Source organism: Gorilla gorilla, chromosome 11 (genome assembly GCF_029281585.2).
Source record: "Gorilla gorilla gorilla isolate KB3781 chromosome 11, NHGRI_mGorGor1-v2.1_pri, whole genome shotgun sequence".
Taxonomy (NCBI): Eukaryota; Metazoa; Chordata; class Mammalia; order Primates; family Hominidae; genus Gorilla; species Gorilla gorilla.
This window is the reverse complement of record NC_073235.2, coordinates 50,997,139-51,017,614: the sequence shown is the minus strand read 5'-3', so window position 1 is coordinate 51,017,614 and position 20,476 is coordinate 50,997,139. Positions and strand designations below refer to the sequence as shown.

The 20,476-nt window shown below is 36.5% G+C and overlaps 1 protein-coding gene across 11 annotated transcripts in view; it reads right to left on the bottom strand.

Annotated features, from left to right (window-relative positions):
* Positions 1-328: 328 nt before the first annotated feature.
* MBD5 (methyl-CpG binding domain protein 5) overlaps positions 329-20,476 on the bottom strand; it is a 484,769-nt gene continuing 464,621 nt past the window's right edge. For 10 of the 11 annotated variants that reach the window (XM_055380166.2, XM_063694832.1, XM_063694831.1 and 7 more), the window contains 3 exons: positions 14,751-14,824; positions 7,118-7,193; positions 329-4,381 (listed from right to left, as the gene is read on the bottom strand). In XM_055380166.2, the coding sequence (XP_055236141.1) occupies positions 4,310-4,381; positions 7,118-7,193; positions 14,751-14,824 (222 nt within the window). In that variant the 3' untranslated portion in view covers positions 329-4,309. Of the gene's footprint in view, positions 4,382-7,117; positions 7,194-11,426; positions 11,497-14,750; positions 14,825-20,476 lie in introns of all 11 variants that reach the window. The other variant, XR_008677692.2, reaches the window with a different exon arrangement.

Below are 20,476 nucleotides of genomic sequence, written 5' to 3'. Positions count from 1 at the left end.
GATGTGTAGCTTGTCTCTCAAAAAGAATAATTCAGTTGGAGAGTTTTCCTAGGTAGATCCCTGTCATGGATCAATTAATCTCCTAGGAAATCTCATAATGCAAAACATTCGGCATGGAACTGAACCGATTCTTGGGTGTGGAAAGGAATTTTGGTAAAATCAAAACCATATTTGTTTTTCATATTGAAAATGTTCAAGTCATTTTCTTTTCCTATTAGTATAACCATTTGGACAAAAATATCCATTTGAAATGCAGGTGAAATGTAAACTGCTACACTTCTACATAGACAATCCAGTGTATTTATACTTAATCCATAAAGGCATGATGTTACAAAACACATTTGTATATTATGAAGCCATCTGGCATCAAATTTTCCAATTTATAGACAACTTTGTATTTACATAACAAATTATTAAATCAACCATTTTTCCGGTTTATAAAAGGTCACTGAGGTACACACACAGTGTGTATAAATGCAGATAAGGCTGGTAATACATATTTACAGTAGATACAAATTAATCTTTCATATTTGAAGATAATGCTTTTTATATATTTTTTCTATATCAGACTCCCCACTGTTAGCAGGATTTCCCATGCTTGAGTTGTTTATTGCTTTTTGGCTCACTGATTTAATATTCACTTCTGGGTTGTTTACACATATGAATTACTAATGTTCTTATCTCTTTGGCTAATGCAAATGTGATAGAGTGAATGAAAGAAAAAGATGAACTAATTCAATATTACAGTTCTGGCTGGTTGATAATTTTTGTTCATGTCCCCCAAATGAATCAATGCACAACTCATTTGATATACTACATTGAAAAGTCGTGAGTCTTGCATTACACCATTCGGGCATAAATGGGCAAAGTAAACAAGATATCCAATTTTCAGCAAGGTCTAGTATTTTGTCTTTCTTTTCAGAAAGAGCAATGCCACCAACATCTTAAGCATCTTAGATTTTAAAATCTTAACGCATATATGCTTGTGACTTGCAAGGGAACACTGCAAACTGCATGGAAGATTACCAAAGTTAACAACAATGTGCTATCATGGTCTAAAATGAAAAATGAGTCACCTCGTAGGATATAAGAATCTTCCTAAAACTTACAGAAAGTGAAATAACTAACTGCCCTTTTCTCTTCCTGCAATTCTGCAGTGTTACGTTCAAATAAGAAGGCTGTGTTTACTTAAAAAACAGACATAGCAAAAACTCAAAGTCAGGGTCCAAATAAAAGACTAAAAGTGGCCCATGATATCACAAGGGATGAATGTTCTTAAAGCATTTTCATTCATAATGGCACTAAAAAGTACAAGCCAAAAATGTTTCTTTAAATAAATAAAAACCCTGGTTTGCTTTTAATGCTACAAACAAGACAAATCACACAAAAGCTGCTCAGTTAATTTTCATTAATTTGAAATAATTTTTAAAACCTTCTTAGAGGTTTAGTTTATTCTCCTTGTGCTTCCTAGGACTGTTAAGGGACACAAAATAAAATTAGATTTCCTTTTCCAGCAGGAACTATTATGTTCTTTAAAGAAGAAAAAATTTTTCATCTGTTTCCATTCTTGGATTTGTTTCTTAAAAAGTTTATTTTAGGGAATAAAAATTTTGGTAACATAGAAGGCCTAGCCTTCATTTAAAAAAATGAATTGGCTTCAATACAAAGACAAAGAAATGGCTCTATGGGCAAAATTGACGTGCGAGTGACCAATTTTTTAATTGTAAAGTAGGTGCAACATTTAAAAAAATGTTACAGCACTCTATGACCTGTAATGCTAACAATATTTACATTAACTGCTTACACAAAACCATATAACTCTAAGAGAGATGAAAAAAACCCACGTGGACTGAAACTACTACACCTAGCACCCATATCAAAGCCATAGCAACCAGTGAAATCATGGGCACAAACATACTTTACATGGTCTACTTATGTAAAGTATACAATGGGAGGGAAGCACAAACTGAATTAGCTCAAAATACCAAAAAGAAGGCTTGGTCAACACAAACTCAGCCTGAAGACAGAAAAGCAAAGGCTAAAAAATCTACATATCAACACATACACACATACAGACACACCCAGCATACAAACACACATGTCTGTCTGTCTGTGAATAAACAAAAATGTGTAGGAAAAAACAGTAGAAAAACAGGTTGGTGCAAAAAAAATGGACATTAATGGTTTAAACATACTAGCCACATCAACTTTTAACTTATAAACATGTGTCAACTAAACTACACAAAAGATTACTTCATGTGACTGCATGAAGGAACTGGGCAGGCAATCCCACCATTACAAGAGAGACAAAATGAACCTATCCCCAGAACGAAGGGTTCCTACTTTGAGGTCATGAAGCCCAGGGTAGCCAGTTGCATTCCATCAGGCTTGGGGGTAGGTTGAAAGTAGGAACAGAGGGACAGAGAGACACAGGAGACCTAGGGGAATAACTAAGAGCTGTTGCTATCAAAAGTGAGCCCAGGTGGCATGCTCTGTGCTGTGGCCCCAAGAAACCAACTTAAGGAATGACCTTGGTCTCCATTTTCCTGAGTTACTGGAACTCTGCTACATGACAGGACTGAGGAGTTTGGGTGGTGGGTGGGAGAGGAGCAGTAGGAGAGGTGGTGGGCAGTTTGAGGTGCTGAGCCTGCTATTGGAGAATCTCCTAGCAGCCTGAGTGGCAGACTGTTGCGTGAGCCCCAGGCTAGAGGACAAGGCAGTGCTCTCTAGGGGTTTAAGGGTTTGGGGCAGGGACTGGTGGTTCCAAGAATAAAGGGATAATAGATCCCTTCTTTTGACAATCCATCAACTGAAGTCAGGCTGGAAGCCTAAACTTTGCTTAACTGCCTGGAAGATAGGGTAATACCACCACCACAAAAATTGTGAGAAGAAGACGGAAAATTATGTTGTGCTACATTTCTTATTAATTACCTTGTACTTTACAATGGCTCACAGTTTTAGGTTTGTATACTTGTAATGTAGTATTTTCTCTCTACATTTGTTTCACATTTTTTCTTACTTAATATAATATAAATAATTTGGTTAATAGATTTAAGCTGCACATTTTCGCCACATTAATATATATAAGAATCTGTTAATGGTATAAATAATTCTTTAAATAAAATAAATCTGATATGTTACACAATACTGATAAAAAAATTACCATTGCTAATAATTTTGTAAGCCACCTTAACTTCTGGGTTAAGTAATACTGATGAATGGATATGAAACTTGCTTTGATGATTCATATTTATTTTTGCCACTACAAAAAAATGAATTATAATCAATCTTACCTCTGATAATGGTTGCAAAGTGGGGTTTTTGCCTCCATGTACGGAAATAGGAAGTTTTACCTTGTCAGATATCATTTGCAAAAAAACCCTCAATTCTGAGCACCAGCGGTGGTGCAGTCAGTATAAGCTATCTGCTTCAACAGGTGGCTATCAAATGTTAACTACAGAAATGGCTGAGTAAAATATTCCATCTAAGATTTTTTTTATAAAACCTATTCTATTTTAAAACTGAGGTAAAAAAAATATGCAACAAATGGTTGCAGTTTCTGAATTCTTAATTTAGACCTGTGAGCCCTCATCCCTTTAGAAATCTGCAAGGTTGCAATTTCCTAGACACCCGAAATTGAGTCCAGTGCTTCCAGGCAAGGTTCGTTCCAAACAGACAATATAAATGGACACTCAGTGGTGTGCAGTGTATGTCATAATTCAGATATTACATCATCATGCCTTTTCTCTGCTGTTAAATACAAAAACAGCATCTTTTACATTATCATAGAAAAGCATTTAGGTTGTATTTTTATTTATCACTTTACACTGGTAGTCTCTGGTAGGTGTACTCCATAGAAACCAAAGAATTTTGTACACTATTTCTTTGTACAATAAAAGATAAAGTGTGCATTAGGTACGCTTGTACATGACAATATTGTACAATATTTACATTTCTGATATCACCATGAAATTCTGTATTTTCTATATACAACATTGAAAATTCTTCAGAAACATTTGGACTATTTCTTATAATCACAATTTAGTATTATAGAAAAAGAGTTTCTCAGTAATCTCTTGACCATTGATCACTCTCATCACACAGAGATTTTGATTGGCTTTTCCAGCATTCATTATCCTTCCTGATCAAAAAAATTTTGTATCACTGTTTCTTTTAGCACCCTGTGGTGGTGGTAGCTATCTGCCATAGTCTAAATATTGATATAACTGTGGCTATATCAATACCTATATACAGATACATCTGTGCATGTTCCTTTAATAAACACTGCGCATTAGTGGAGTAGTCTCTGTTATCTGGAGATCTTCCTCCTCTTGGGTTTGGGGGGTCTCATTTGTCTGTCACCCTGTGGGATTTGGTGTACCTGGAAATAAAAAGGTAGAAGAAAAACAACAACAACAGAGGATGAAATCACAAACACCATACAATTTCTGACAAAGAAACAGGGTAGGGAATAGACTCTGGCTTTCACTTTCAATTACTGATATCCTGAGGCACTTCAAATGTTTACCAAGACCCCAGATGTCAGTGTGCCCACAGTCACTACAGAGAATGCAAAATGCTAGAAACTGATAAGCAGTGCAACACTCTGAGGGTGCCAATAGACAGTGGAAAACAAAGGATGAACTGGACAAAATCAAGTATGGGAAATGCAATGTGCAGTTGTTACCCCCATTGTCCATTTAAAACAAAAATAAAGCCTTCCCTGTCAGAGACCCTAGATCACCAATTTCACTACAGCCTGGAAGAATGAATAATTACACACCAAACATGCCCCTTTTTTTCCCCTCACTTTGTTACCCTACTTATTTTACAATGACTAGGAAGGGTCACAAATTATAAGAACATGCACACATAGCTCAGCCCAAGGATGTTTGTTCATAAGAAGAATCAAAATGGAAAAGAGAATACCACTATCATCTGTTGGCAGATCTGAAATTGTGTAGTCTGGGAGGAGCAGTTAATACAACTCACCTTTCTTTATGTACTAATGCAGGAACTAGCAACATTTAGTGCTGTTCATCAGATTGAGCAGTGGCTGAGCAGCATTAGATAGCAGGTATAATTTGGAGGAGGGAGTGATCAAATTGTCTTGTAGCTATTGGTGGAAAGGAGCAAGGTCCAAGACCTAGGAGAGGAGGGATGAACCCAAGGCAATGGTGTAGCAAATGCTTAATCAGCATTTCGACACAAGTCCATTTTAGCATTTTGCCAGTTTCTGTGGTGTAAAACTTTTACCCTGGCCAACCTTATGTCACAGGACTTAGAATTAGGAAGAGATGAGTACAATCGCCTCTCCGGATCCACTACAAGTTGGCTCAGTTATATGCTTAAAAATAATGTTTAGACAGCAGCAAAGGGCAATGCTATCCAGACTCAAATGCAGAATGCTTTTAAAAAATAATATTTAAAAATTTTAAATAATGTTTATGGGTTTTTCAATCTGCCTATTCCTCCTAATCTTCTCCATACACATTTTTTAAAACCACTAGTCTGTAGTAAAGAGCCAAAACTTTTTATAACTGAGGAAAGAAACTTTTTATAACTGAGACTGCAAACTAGTAATCTGTGGACCAAATGTGGCCTGAAATGGTATTTTGTTTAGCCATATGGCACTTTAATATTTTTTAAAACAGTTGTCAACACATAAAAATGAGAAAATTTACTTCTAGACTTCTAGTTTTATATGAAAAATGGAAAGATCTTGCAACATGAACACAATTTCCCCGATGTCTAAGATCTGCTGGAGCATGGAAGGAATGCCTTCTGGAGAGAGCACATGACTCCCAGGTTGCCCTGATCCTTATTACTCTCAACTACCTGATTTCCACCAGGACCAAATGTCCCGAGGCAGAGCCTAGAGAGATGATGGCCAAACTCATTTTCTTTTTCCTGGGCAGGCACATTCTATGTTCTATTTCCTATTCTACTTGAGTTAAGAAGGCCATATGATTAGGTCAGGTCAGTGGAAAGTCAACAGAATGAGCTTCCAGGTCTGGCTCATAAAACCTATGCTGGCAGTATTCTTAGCACGCTCTTTTCTTTTACCTTCAAGGCAAAATGCAAAGGATATAATGGAGCACTCTGAGGTCCTAAGAGAGGTGGTCACTAGATACAGAAAGAATCTGTGCCCTGGTGTGGAGCAACCCCTTCCTCAACCAGCACCAGACTCAAGTGGGTAATGGCTTATACTGTGCTGAGCCTCTAGATTGGTAGCCTACCCTAACCCATGGATCTTCACTGGCATTTCTCATCCATTCCAACTGCTGTCATACCTGGCCCACTTTACTTACTGATATTATTTGCCTGGCCCTAGAAAACATTTGAGTTTATAATCCCCAATCTAGATCTTTCCTAGAATTTTATCAGGAAATTTAATGTCTCAGGGCTTCAATTCACCCATCTGCGAAATGATGGTTTGGTTGGATTACAAAATCTCTAAAACCTATACTAATCCCATCATTCAATTGTCATTGGATGGTTTGTTGGGATTCACATAACCTTGTAACATAAGGTCAAATAAAAGAAATTATTTTTCATGCTAAATAGCCTTAGACAATTCACATTTTTAACAGATTACCAAAATTATATTTTAAGTATTTACATCAGTCAATGTGTGAACTGGAGCACAACGATTAAACTTCTCACACTCAATGCTATTATATGCACAGTTCAATAAAAATGGGATATGAGAGGTCTATATACTCTTGATCTTGACCCCACTGTCTTTTTGGTTCAACGGACAGAACAAAATTTGCATTACTACATATATAGACAACAGTAATGGCCATGGCCATTCACAGAGTCGAGTGCAGAAAGCTGTGGTTTGAACTTCAATATTTTGCTGCTCATATTTTAAAAGAACGTTATGTGGCAAAACAAAAGTTACTTATCTCAGGAAGAAAGATATAGTTAATGCGGTAGGTTTCTTTTTCTTAAATGATTTTGAATCTTTTCTGATATTTGTCTTTTTTTTCTAGGCTAGTAATTTAGTATTGCTATGTGAGTGGTTTGACAATACTCAAGAGACTTTACCAAAAAGTGTAACACAATTTATTTTCAAAGAAACATAGTATAATGGAAAAATAAATTAACTTACAGTCCCAGACATTTTGTCCAGTTCACTCATGGCCTCATGAATAGCAGCTTCTAAATGGTTATTTAGCTTTCCACTTCTGGAATTAATGAAAACAACACACCAGATTAAAAAATTAAAGAAACAAAACTCAATTTAATTTCCTAATCAGAAAACAAAAGTACCAATTCCACGAGAGAAAGCCAGTTTATACTCGCGTTTGGAAAATTCAGATGACAAAACATCACTCTGGGATTCTTACCACTGAATACTAATGATTAAAGTCACAGAACTACTAGAAAAAAGTTGAACAGATTGTGGGGCGGGGAGATGGACTTTTTCCTCTTCCACATGCTTCTTCCACAATCTGGTGATTTGGGAAGAAAGTTGGGCCACGGGATCCCTCTCCCAGAGACGCCCCTCATGCTCCCTGGCTCCAGCCGGCCCTGCGTTGCTTCTTGTTTCTTTCTCAGGCAGCCTGACTGTGTGATCAGAGGAAGGGCGGAGGGGCTGAACTGCAGGCTCTGGCCACTAGGGAGCTCCCTCTGCCCTCTCTGGAGCGTCCTGGCTCTGGAGTTGAGCAAGTGAAGGCTGAAATCCCGGTGCGTGTTCCGGGGTGGGAAACAGCTTAACTCTGACGCACCTGAGGCTCCGGAGCCTGCTCCCCAGGGCCAAAAGCCAAAATGAGGTAACTATTTGAACAGATAAAGAATGACGGCCTCAGGGTGCCTATCACTTCTCTGACCTTTTCTCTCCACTTAGCATTCCATTACACATGTTTGGCCCGAATAACACACACGGTGCATCTGCCATTTTTGAAGCTTAGATCTATGAAGCTGTTGAACTAAAATCAGGTAAATCCATGCTACCCACCTCTGTGGTTATGTACACTTTGCCCATCCTGACTGTTAACTTGTTTTTCCTCCTTTATGCAATAAATAATTACTCATTTTTTCCAAGTACTAAGGTGATTCTTTTCATTTATCCTGTCATGACAATTACTAGAAAAGCTGCTGGAGGTAACGTTTTCATAACAGGTGGTTAGCATGGGTTTCCATGAGTTAAGTCCTGTCTTAGCATCTACCATGGAGACTGGAAATTTGCAGTCGTGGGAGAGTTTGGCTTACTGTTGTATTTAGTTTGGTTAGCATAGTGTTTTGAAACATTTTAGAACTTTAGTTCAGTTTACCATAGCTTTCACTAGGTTTTATCCTCACACACCAGGACTGGACAATGCATACATTGAGTTTCTGTCTACACTTTGAGAACTCCGAGTTTTCCACCCCTGAGTTCTATAGTGCTAGACATACCATAGACGCTCTATGTATTTGCTAAATAAAAATATTTGTCAAAGGTGGCCCAGATGGTCCTATGTTTCAAAAAATATATATGTACTTAGGTCAGTTTAACTGAAGGGAAAAATTAGTGTATAGGTTTTAACCAAATTATAAGGGGAATATGGCATCAACCCCTACCTTTTGCTGCCCTGTAAGCTAGTCTTTAGCTTTTATATTTTTGTCATTTATTTTTAGAAATTTAAAAATGCAGAGGAGTACATAGGATAAAATAAACCTAATATATTCCCCTCTTGGAAGGAAATGTTAATAAATTCCTTTAAGTCTTTTATATTAAAAAAATAAAGCTGGAGTTCCCTGTTATCTATCCTGGTCCCATTTTCCCTCACCTTCCCCCCTCAACTTTTAGTCTGCTTTTATACTTTAATCTAGTATTGTTTTATGTGTGTTTTTTTTAAACACACACACAAAAGGTGTCATGATATACATACTTCTCTTTTTTTCTCCTTATAACTGTTTTAAATACCATCTAGTTTGTATAATCTGTTCATTCCTTCTAACTGGTATATAAGAAGTTTTTTTTATTATGTATGTACTGTCTTCCTTTTACCTACCCATTCCAGTTTCAAGGGGCCCTGGTCATCTCATGGAGTCAGTCTCAGTTGTTTTCCTAATGAGGTGTCTGCCAAGCAAGCTCCTGGGAGCACTCTGCAAGGCCACCTAGGGTTTGCTGAGGCTGGGCTGGGGCCCCTTTTGCAGGCTGCTTGGCAAGGGTTCTGACAGTATTATCATTGCCACGTTGCCTGACAATATCACACTGTGTGTAATGTGTTAAATAAATTTATCCTTACTATTTCTTTTGTATGAACATAAGTTTGACGTATTAACATGTTTTATACGACATTTATTTATTATAAATTTTGATTAAAATATCTTAGGAGTTTAAAATTGACTATATAAAGTTCTAAATATTTAAAATGAAGTTACAATGTTTTAATGAAAAACCTCCAGAGAACCTTGGTTCTCTCACATTTAATCTTAGTAAAAGAAATACCTGTTATTTATTAAAAAATGTCTATGTGCCAAGATTTTTTTTTTTTTTTTTTGAGACGGAGTCTTGCTCTGTCGCCCAGGCTGGAGTGCAGTGGCGCAGTCTTGGCTCACTGCAAGCTCCGCCTCCAGGGTTCACGCCATTCTCCTGCCTCAGCCCCCGCCCCAAGTAGCTGGGACTACAGGCGCCCGCCACCGCGTCCGGCTAATTTTTTGTATTTTTAGTAGAGACGGGGTTTCACCGTGTTAGCCACGATGGTCTCGATCTCCTGACCTCGTGATCCGCCCGCCTCGGCCTCCCAAAGTGCTGGGATTACAGGCGTGAGCCACCGCGCCCGGCCCAAGTATTGTATTAAAACTCTATATACATTATCTCATTTAATCCTTACAATAATTTGATGGAATAGGTATTATGACAACTGTTTGTATGTGATACTTCATGACTTTTTAAGAATTGGTGAAATTAATTCTAATTTTGTAATGAAGAAAATGGATATTTGACTATAGTTTTCAAAAGTAATAGTCATGGGTAAAAGGTTTTTACCTAACCATGAAAAATTGCAATAACAATTACCATTCAAGCACAAAAACGATTCAGCATTACTTGTTGAAAAAAACAATTTCATGAGTTTTGTCATCTCATTCTTCAAGATATTTAAAATATTTGTAAACACCTTACATTAATTCAAGCTAAATTAGTATAATGTTTCACCTTTAACACAACTTAGTAGTTAATAGAGGGAGAAATGACTACTTTTGGAAGAGAAAATAAATACATAGATGTGGGGCATGAAATTATTTGTATATATCATGAGATTTGAGAGGTAAAGAGAGACTCTCCCAGATGTCATATCTGCAGACCAGCTACTGGTCAGGTCAGGGAAGAATGAACTTAAAAGAGGAAGAAAAAGCTCTATGAATTCAAGAAATGAACAATTAGTCAAAATTCAGTCTTTCAGTCCAGAGGGCCTCCCTGTGGAGTTTCTTCTACTATTTTCTATTCCCCGCTGACATTTAATAATAAACATTTTTACTAATGGACACTCTAAAACCTACTTGATTAAGTAATAGATGTTCATATAATCACATTTCTAATTATTAATGGAGATAATTGCCACTTCTCAACTTCATTGCCTACACTGTCACACATTATCTTTATCTTCACTAATTTTTTAAAAAGCCAGGTACACCTCTATGAGTAGTACAAGAAATAGAAGGGAAATGAGAAATTGCAAGTTGTTCTACACTGTCAGTTCAGAGTTTCAGTGACTCACTTCATACAGTACGTAACAAATTTGGGTGAGACCTAAAAGTTGAGAACCCTGAACTCTGAAACTGAATCCATGGGGAATGTATGCAGATCTCAGGAAATTTAACATGGTAAGTATCATTCCTTGGTTTTAAAATGAAAATGTGATTTACTTAATCACTTTATTGTTTTCCAGCTTCACAAAAAATCAGGTTTCCCAAGAAATGTATACGTACATATAGACAGAAGATTTGCTCCTCGCTTAAATGAAAACTATAACATGTGTAAAAGCTGTGGAATTTTTCTTTAATAAAGCTATTTCTGCTTTTAAGTACAAAATTGCCCTAAGTAATGTATTAAATAAATATGTTACTATTAGGATATAATTAGAACATACGTTTAAAGATATTTATTTGTTGTACAGTTTGATTGAGGACACTGAGGATTAAAATGACTATATAAAATCCCAAACATCTAATATGGTGGTAGAATGTTTCAACTGGCAAAAATAACAGATAATTTTCTTTCTTTCACCTGTATCTTTATAAGAAAAATAGCTATTTACTAAATGCCATGTGCCAAGTACTGTGCTGAGGCTCTCTCTATATTATCTATGTTATAACAATCCTAAAATAGGATTATGCCCATTTTAGAAATGAAGAATTTAGGCTCAGGGAGATTACAAACACACAGCTATGAAGTGGTAGAAACAGGACTTGAGTCCAGGTGAAAAACCAACCTCTTAATTATCTTGCTCCAAATGACACCTTCCTTTTTCAGCCTTTTCCTCTTTTCTTCTTCCCCTCAGTCTACAAAAGTAGTCAAATCTTTGTCATTTTAAAAATTCTTTCTTCGTTATTTTTCAGGAATTTTTCACATTATGGGTAGAAAGAAGAGTAAATAATCTACATCTCCTCTCCCTATTTCCTTATTCTTATTTAATAGCCATTTTGTGTGTATACCCATCACTCTACTGGAAACCGTTCTCACTGAAGTTTACCAATGACCTTCAAATTGCCCAATCTGATGGGGATTTTTCAGTTCTTGTCTTACTGCACCTCTGTTGATCATTTTATCAGTCTTTGACTTCTGAGACTCTGTCTACTTTCCCTGATTCTCCTCCTCCTCACTGACCATTCTTCCCATCTTCTTCATTCTATTGCATGTTCAATCCTTAGCCTACTATTCTTCAAATTGGTCAAAGTATCTTTGTGTGACTGCAGTCATTTGTATACTGTCAAATACCACTTCTCCCCAGTTTCAGACACGTAAGTCCAGCCTATCCTACAGGCACCCCAAACTGTACTCAACAGCTTCCCCCTGTAACCTCCACTTCAGTCAGTGTTTCTACAACCTACCACGTCTCCCAAGCTGAAAACCTGAGAGCTGTCCTTGATTTTGTTCCTTTTCCTTTACATTCTGATCAATCACCCCATGTTCTGTCTATTTTACCTCCTAAGTATTTCTTGACCACATTCCTTCTTTTCCATCCTCATCCCCAACTCCACCAGCTCCTGGTTTGGGTCCTCGTTCTCCCTTGTATTCTGCCATGGCTCCTGAACAATCTCTTCATCTTCAATATTGTTGCCTTAAAATTTGTCCTTGTACACGGCCATACCTAAGGTGAAAAATCTGACCACCTGCCCCCTTTAGGCACTTCCAAAACAATAAAACATCCTATTGGCCCTTACTAGGCCCTTCATGATCTGGTTCCCGCTTATACCTCTTATATCTTCCCATCCGATACTTTACAGTCCCCCAGATCCAACTGCTGCTCTCATCTAAACACTATCCCACCCCATCTTGGTCTTTGTTTCCTTTGTGTGGCTGATGCCTATGTAGTGTTTAAGGCTTGGCCCACATATCTTCTCCTCTAGGAACCCTTCCTTTACCTGCCTTTTCCCTGTGACCCCAAAATATAGTATATATGTTGCTGTTGTTGCAATTTTGACATTTGAATGACTTGTTTCTGCATCTGTCTCTTTCACTAAACAGTGAGCTTCAGGGACTGTAGCACTGTTCCTGGCACAGATTTTTTTTTGCTAAATTTGTCTTCTTAAATTGGGAATAAATGCATAAATTAAAAAATGATTTGGTTCAACATATAATTTATCAGTTGTGGGACTTTCAACTAATTATTTAAAGTATTTGAGTCTGAGTGTCCGCATCTGCAAATGGCTCAGTAATTTTGGCCCATCTCGTGACTGGGAGAATAAAATGATGAATTTGCAATTACATGTGCAAAATGTAAAGCATTCTACTGGGCATCGAAAAGGAAAGTCTGTCTGCTTAGACAATAGTATGGTAAATAAAGTTCTTTTTATAAATGTTAGTTTTGTATTTTCTACTTTTACTTCTCCAAACTGTACTTTAAGTTTATGGTTATCATGAGGAGAATTCCTTTAGATAGCTCTCACATTAATTTACTACAAATAGGAAATTGGCTTTGAAGAAACATTTTTAAAATTGTAGTTTGTTTTTCACTACCTTTCAGAAATTGCTTAATAGCAAATACATGGGGAAAATCCAGCTCATTTCAAGGTAGTGTATTTGAATATTTGGAGGAGTTATTTTATTTCTGTTATTAACTTTATTTTGTACATAATCCAAGTAACTGGCATGTTTCACTGTAGGAAACATTTTCAGGGCTCCTTTACACCAAAGAAATGGGTACTGTTGAATAGTTTACAGCAACTGGCCCACTGCAAATTTGTGATGTAGGTAATTTGCAATTTTCCTCCTTTTATCCAGACCTTGTATTAATTTTAGTGGCCTTATCTTGTTTCTAAGCTCTGCATAGCAAGTGTGCTTCAGTAAGAGTAGAAGGGACCTTGATCCCTGTTTTCCTTATCAGGTCTAGAGGGATGTTATCCAGCAATTAACTTGGCCTTTCACACAGCCAGTACCAATTTGCTACCTTTTAAAGGAGTCCGGGACATAGAGACATAGGAGTTTGCCCCTTGCAGCTGTCATCTTTTCAGATACCTTTTATTGAGGTGAAGAGTCTTCCTAAGATTTGTTGACTTCTAAAATTATGCCTCTGGCCAGAATTATGGGAAATACCATAAAGTGAAAGAGAATGCTTTTTAATAGATATTACTGATATCATTATATAAGCCTTCTATGCAAGATACACTACGAATCATTCTGATCTCCACTTTGTAAGTCTTGATGTACAAACAGAAGTTAAAATGGTATTTTTAGAAAGACGACAATACATAAACACATTAAGCCTATGTGTCAATATTTGGGGGGAAATGTGAGGATCATTTTGCAAATGAATAAAAATTAATTAATATATAATTTTTGGTTGCTTGATAATGCGGAAATTAGTATAGCAACTGAACAGGCATATCAATTACATATTTTTAAATAGCTATGTACATATAGAGAAGCACATTTGTAGTTCTCTACCTTAATATGAAATAATAGTTATGATACATAAACATACATTGTATCACAGTAAAAACTATGTTTCTAATATTATCTGCTTGTCTGTACTACATTTACTCAGAAAAGAAAGATTTAGAAAAACTTGAATAATACTGGCCTGAAATTCAACTTCTTATTGTAATTCCAAAGAAAACTTACTTTTAAGTCCACACCCCTGATGCAACAAAAAAAAATCTTTATTTAGCATCACTTTGACTAGTAATCTGCCAAAATTATTTACATGTGTACAACGAGGGGTATTTACTCCCCAAAGTATTTGAATTGCAAATGGATTGATTCACTACACTTCCAGAGCCTATTTAATTGCTATATGTTGAGAATATTAATTATATTTTATTTTCCACTAAATGAGAGGAATGAAGATGCAGGGAATGAAGAAAGAACAGATGAAGAGGCAAATATTACACATAGTGTAAACATAAAATGTTAAGAGGATATTTTCCATAATCACTAATTTGGCTTGTCTATAATGGTCCTCTTTGGTGGTAACAAACTTCACTTACGCAGGCCACAGCGTGGACAGAATCAGTGAGATTTCATTGTCCCTTTGATGGAAAAACAGTAAATTATATCCTGGAAAAACAAAGTAAAATTTTTGAAAAGTGCTTACTTTCTGTTCCTTTTCCGGACACGGCTGTAGGCTTCCAAACCTTCTGTTAGTGTCTTCAACTTCTCGGGCTCCACCTGAGTGAAGGTATGAAGACCAAACCACATTACCCAGACCTGTAATTGTTAAACATGGTTTTTACTTTCCTGCCGTACAAGCAGGTGCTGCACTGGTGGGGAGGGGAGCCTTAACCTTCACTACCTTGTCAAATCTTCTGTCCTCACTCAATCATTAGAGGTTGATTCTGTGGCTCCAGGCTGCAACATCAGTGGAAGTGAAAAGCTGTTTGGCTTTAAAATTGTCAACATTTTGAAAATAATATTTTGGGAATAAAATCTGGAATTTAAACAATCTTCAATTCACAAAATCATAAAAATCAGAGATCCTGGTTCACTTTCTTAGCAACTGCAAATCTGTAGTATCAGACTACTGTGATATAAGTATCAGGGGAAGACGAGAGGTAGTTAGTGAAGTGGGTGGGCCTTGGGCCAACAGATCAAAGTTTGAATCCTACTTTTCACTTCCTAGTAGGAGTAAAACACATTTTCTGAGCCTCAGTCTCCTCTGTAAAATGAGGACAATAATACCTACCTTCCTGCTAGAACTGCTGTGAAAATTAAAATGTGACAAGTCTTGTTGAACACTTATCCTAGCATACAGCAATGATCATGACCTAGTACACATTTGGCTCTGCAGAGGCCATAAAATGTGAGAAGAGGGTGTTGTTATGCCTTGTGGGTGTGTCCTTTGTCTTGTCTTGCTTTATCACTGCCAGTCTGTGTGTGGTCAGCTATGTCAACAGAGGTCAGCCACCAAGTGTGGTGGGGGGATATGTGTGTATGTGGAGGGTGCAACCTTTGCTGCACACTCCTGAGAATCTCTATCATGGTTCTTGAAGTCACCTCCCCACAATAAAAACAATAATTAGGAAAACTTGTATGTGACTTGGGAATAAAAGCACTTTTAGAAAAACATGGCTATTTTTATTCTGTAAACACACACGCACACAATCTAAGTAAAAATAATGTTGTCTGGTATGTAAGCATAGTTTCAAGGCAAGTAACTCAGCTATTCAGTTGGGGCAAAAGCCAGCCACTTTACTCCCATTTCTCCTCCAACCCCTGCTACTCCCCTCCAATCCACTGTTACATAAAAATACAGAGTTAAACAAAATGCCTCATGGGTAAGAAAATAAACACTAATAAGCAAGGAAATGATTATCAACTTTTGTCTTTGTGTCCCCAAGATTGACTCATGAATGTCCTTTAGAAATAACTTCTCTATGACCCCTTCAAATCTAGAACACAGTTATGATTAACAAGAAGTTTTCATTATTAAGTCTGAAAACAAGCATTTCTAATATTCAACGAGAAAAACAGTCAAATATGGAAATGTTTTCCCTTTCATGTTTTTGTATTTTGCCCAAACAAATGTCTTATACACACAAGCTCATACATACCCAACTCACTGTGTGCCAGCACAAGAGACAACTTTGTTCCAATAACACTTCACATAAAGAAAAGTGTCCTATTGGGTTACTGGGACCACTGGAAAAGCTAAAGTGAGCTAAATGTATCCATGTGTTGTTTAAAAAAAAAGATGCCTGGAAGCACTTTCATATTTCATGTTAGAAATGAGCCTCCATCTTGTATTCACTCACATGAAGGGGATATGAAAGATACTTTGCATATTTCATTTTTGTAATCAATAAATGATTCTACTTATATTTAAATAAGCTTTTTGGCAGCAGGAAAGGAGCTGTGCTATATAACATAAACTTCTATTAGACTTAAACTGGTGTAGCAAGGGATCTCAGAAGGGGTTGATCAGGTCACAGAATCAGAGTCACAGTGAAAACAAAGCAAGACACAGCAATTAAAACTTACCCCATTGGTCTTAATTTAAAAAACAAAGTTAGGTCGAACTATTTTTTTAAGTCTTCTATTTTTATTTTTAATTAATTATGGACTAAGGGACAGTAAAAACATTTCTTGTGCATTTATTATGTAAAAGGCACTGTTTTATCATTTAATATGATACTACCGCAAACTAGTATTACTTTTATATTATTACAGATGGGACTCGGTGCATTTAAATAACGTGACCAGAATTGAAACTCAGGTCTGACTCCAAAGTGCTCAACTTCTCTCCACCATACCAACTCCAATATACATTGAAATATAGTCATTTTATATATATATATAGCATTTATATATATAAAATTACACACACATATATAAAATACACACACACACAGGCACACTCAAAAATTTAGGTCAAACTATTTAAAATTATATTTCTACAAAATTTAGATGACAACTTGCCCAAATTTATATTCAATTTTTTTATGCTTGAATAATTTTCCAGGGATATTTTTTCTGAACTAATACTCTACCATGGTTTCTTCATTTAAATCTGCCTCTAAGCCTCTAACATACTCTTATAATGAACTATATTATTTATAAAGGATTAAATGACCTCGAAAAAGAAAGCAAATATAGTCCTTCTGAAACTAAATATAAGATATATATCACTGTGCATTGCTGCTATAACAAGATCATACATATTCAGAAGAAAGTTTAGTTTGTTTCAGGATTTTAGCACTTTACTGTGTTGTGAAATATATATGAAGAGTGTGTGTTTTTTCTGGGGAAATATTCATACATTTGAAAAATATTCAAGAAACTTTAAAGATACCCCCGCCCAAAATGGTATCAGAGAACAACAAAATAAATTCAATTTCTGGTTAAATAGAAATCATGTTTAATGAACACTCCCTTGTAAATTACTTAGCTAACTCGTAAATTTTAAAAAGTACCAGGAAATCAAATACATAAATGTAACATTAAAAAGGTTAAACACACACAAATATTTTTATAAAACTTACACTAAAGGAGCAACTAATTTAAGATAATACTTTTATCTATAATTATAATCTTGTATTCTTGTACGATCACAAGCCAGGAGTTTCATAAATTATTTAACTCTATCTTAGTGAGAATTTAGGAGAGGGCTTTATCATTTATCTTTACTCATCATCCACCCACACAGTTTCATGCTGATAGCAATGATGCTAATAGTACTGGCCATCATGGTGTAACTCTTTACTCATGTCATTTAAGAATCATAAAGCTACCTGGAATTTATATGTATTCATAGTTCACTTATTCATGTATAAATATACACATATGTTAAATGTTAATTTTTTTTTAACAAGGTCTTGCTCTGTTGGCCAGGCTGGAATGCAGTGGCGTGACCTTGGCTCACTGCAGCCTCGACCTCCTGGGCTTCAAGTAATCTTCCCACCTCAGTCTCCTTAGTAGCTGGGACCACAGCTGTGTGCCACAATGCCCAGCTAATTTTTTTATTTTTTATTTTTTTGTAGAAACAGGGTTCTCATTATGTTGCCCAAGCTGATCTCAAACTCCTGGGCTCAAGCAATCTGCTTGCCTTAGCCTCCAAAAGTGCTAGGATTAAAGGCATGAGACACCGTGCCCTACCAATACTTTTCGACTATTAAAAACTCTTCTTTCATTCCAACTGTTTGGATATAATAATTCTTCAACATAAATAGTTTTATAGTTTGTTCAGTGCGGATAGAAACATACTCATAAAGCCAGACATTACTATGTGGTAGATGATTAAGAGTTTTTCTGAACAAGGCTGAATCTCTGGTTGCTTATTTGCTTATTTTGTTCAGAAGGCCCATATTACACATTTGATAATTTAACTAAGTTTTTGATTTGGTGTCAGCACAGTGGGACCTCATGTATCTCAGAAGAAACTTAAAGTCTGACAAAAGAAGACATAACCTTTCAGAGAGCCAAACCAACCCTCGAGAGGTATAATACATATTTGAAGAACCTGGATCTGGCTGGGGATGGTGGCTCACGCCTGTAATCCCAGCACTTTGGGAGGCCGAGGCGAGTGGATCATGAGGTCAGGAGTTCCAGACCAGCCTGGCCAACATGGTAAAACTCTGTCTTTACTAAAAATACAAAAAATAGCTGGGCATGGTGGCAGGCATCTGTAATCCCAGCTACTCAGGAGGCTGAGGCAGGAGAATTGTTTGAACATGGGAGGCTTGAGGTTGCAGCGAGCCGAGATCGTACCATTGTACTCCAGCCTGGGCAACAGGGCGAGACTCCATCTCAAAAACAAAACAAAAAACCAAACAAACAAAAATGAAGAACCTAGATCAATGATCCTAGATCACTTTTAAATAGAGCCGGTTAACCAGAGATGATGTTAAAATTTTCTGCAGGCTTTAATCTTGATAACACCTCTCTGTGTGAATTCTTTGGTGCTCCTTATTGCTGAAGCAGAGCTGTTGTGCAAATGTCAAAGAATAATGGAGCACTAGCCACATCATCGATCTTATAACAGAGTTGACCTCAAGCTCCCCTTTTCAGTCTTTACTTCCCCATTCCATTTCTACAAAGTCCTGTTGTTGGGGAATGGCATAATGTAAGGAGTGCTACATATAGAGTAGAAGACCAGGGTTGGGACCTGGCTTAACTACCTGTGATTTGTATTCTTTGGGATGCCACTTCTCTGAGCTTCAGTTCTCCCATCTGTAAAATGGGGATAATTCTGCACATCTTTGTGGGTCATTGAAAGGATCTAAAATGACCACGAACATGAAGGTGCTTTATGAACACCAAAGCAGTCAAAGGGCCACTGGTGGTATGTAAAATTATTTAGGTAAAACATGGACAAACCTTTAAATATTCTTTTTTAGTTTTTTTTTTTTTTTCAGAGACAAGGTCTCCACTCTGTCACCCAGGCTGGAGTGCAGTGGTGTGATCATAGCTCATTGTAACCTTGAATTCCAGAACTCAAGTGATCCTCCCACCTCAGTCTTCCAAGTAGCTAGAATTATAGGGGTGCACCACCAAGCCTGGCATGCTCACTGCAGCCTTAACCTCATGGGCTCAAGTGATCATCCTACCTTAGCCTCCCAAGTAGCTGGGACCACAGGTGCACAGCATCATGCCCGCTAATTTTTAACAATTTTTTGTAGAGATAGGGTTTCATTATGTTGCCCAGGCTAGTCTTGAACTCCTGGACTCAAGTGATCCTCTGACCCCGGACTCCCAAAGCACTGGGATTATAGGTGTGAGCCACTGTGCCTGGCCTCCTTTGCATATTTTTAATAGTTATATTATTCATATAAGTTTACATTAGAAAAATACAAGTAACATTATGATTTTACATATACAATATCCTAGGATAAAACAAGTTGTTTAAATTTAAAAAGTGGCTTGAATAGTGCCTAGTACATATGTGCCTAATAAATATTTATTGAATGAATCAATTAAGTGATAAATTTAAAGAAAAAATTTAAGTAAATAATAATATATGTAATATGCAGCTTTAGCTGAAGTCTGGGAAATATAGCTCTGAAGTAGAAAGCAAATATGAGGCATTTATTAGGTTCATTATCAAACATTTATTAAATAGTAAATATTAAAAATAATATATATGTTTTTAAAATAACATCTTCAAACTGAAAAAATTTCTGCTAACTTAAGTGCAATATTTCAATATTTTTTAAAGACTGGGAATTAATATTAAATGATAAATAATTTAGAGTAAAAAGTTGATTCACCTGTGACAGAAAGGATGAACCTAATTGTTTTCCAACAATAGTACAATAGTTCTCATGGCAGAGTACTAATCATTCCTTTAAATGAATCCCAATTCTTTTCAAATGAACTAACCAAATT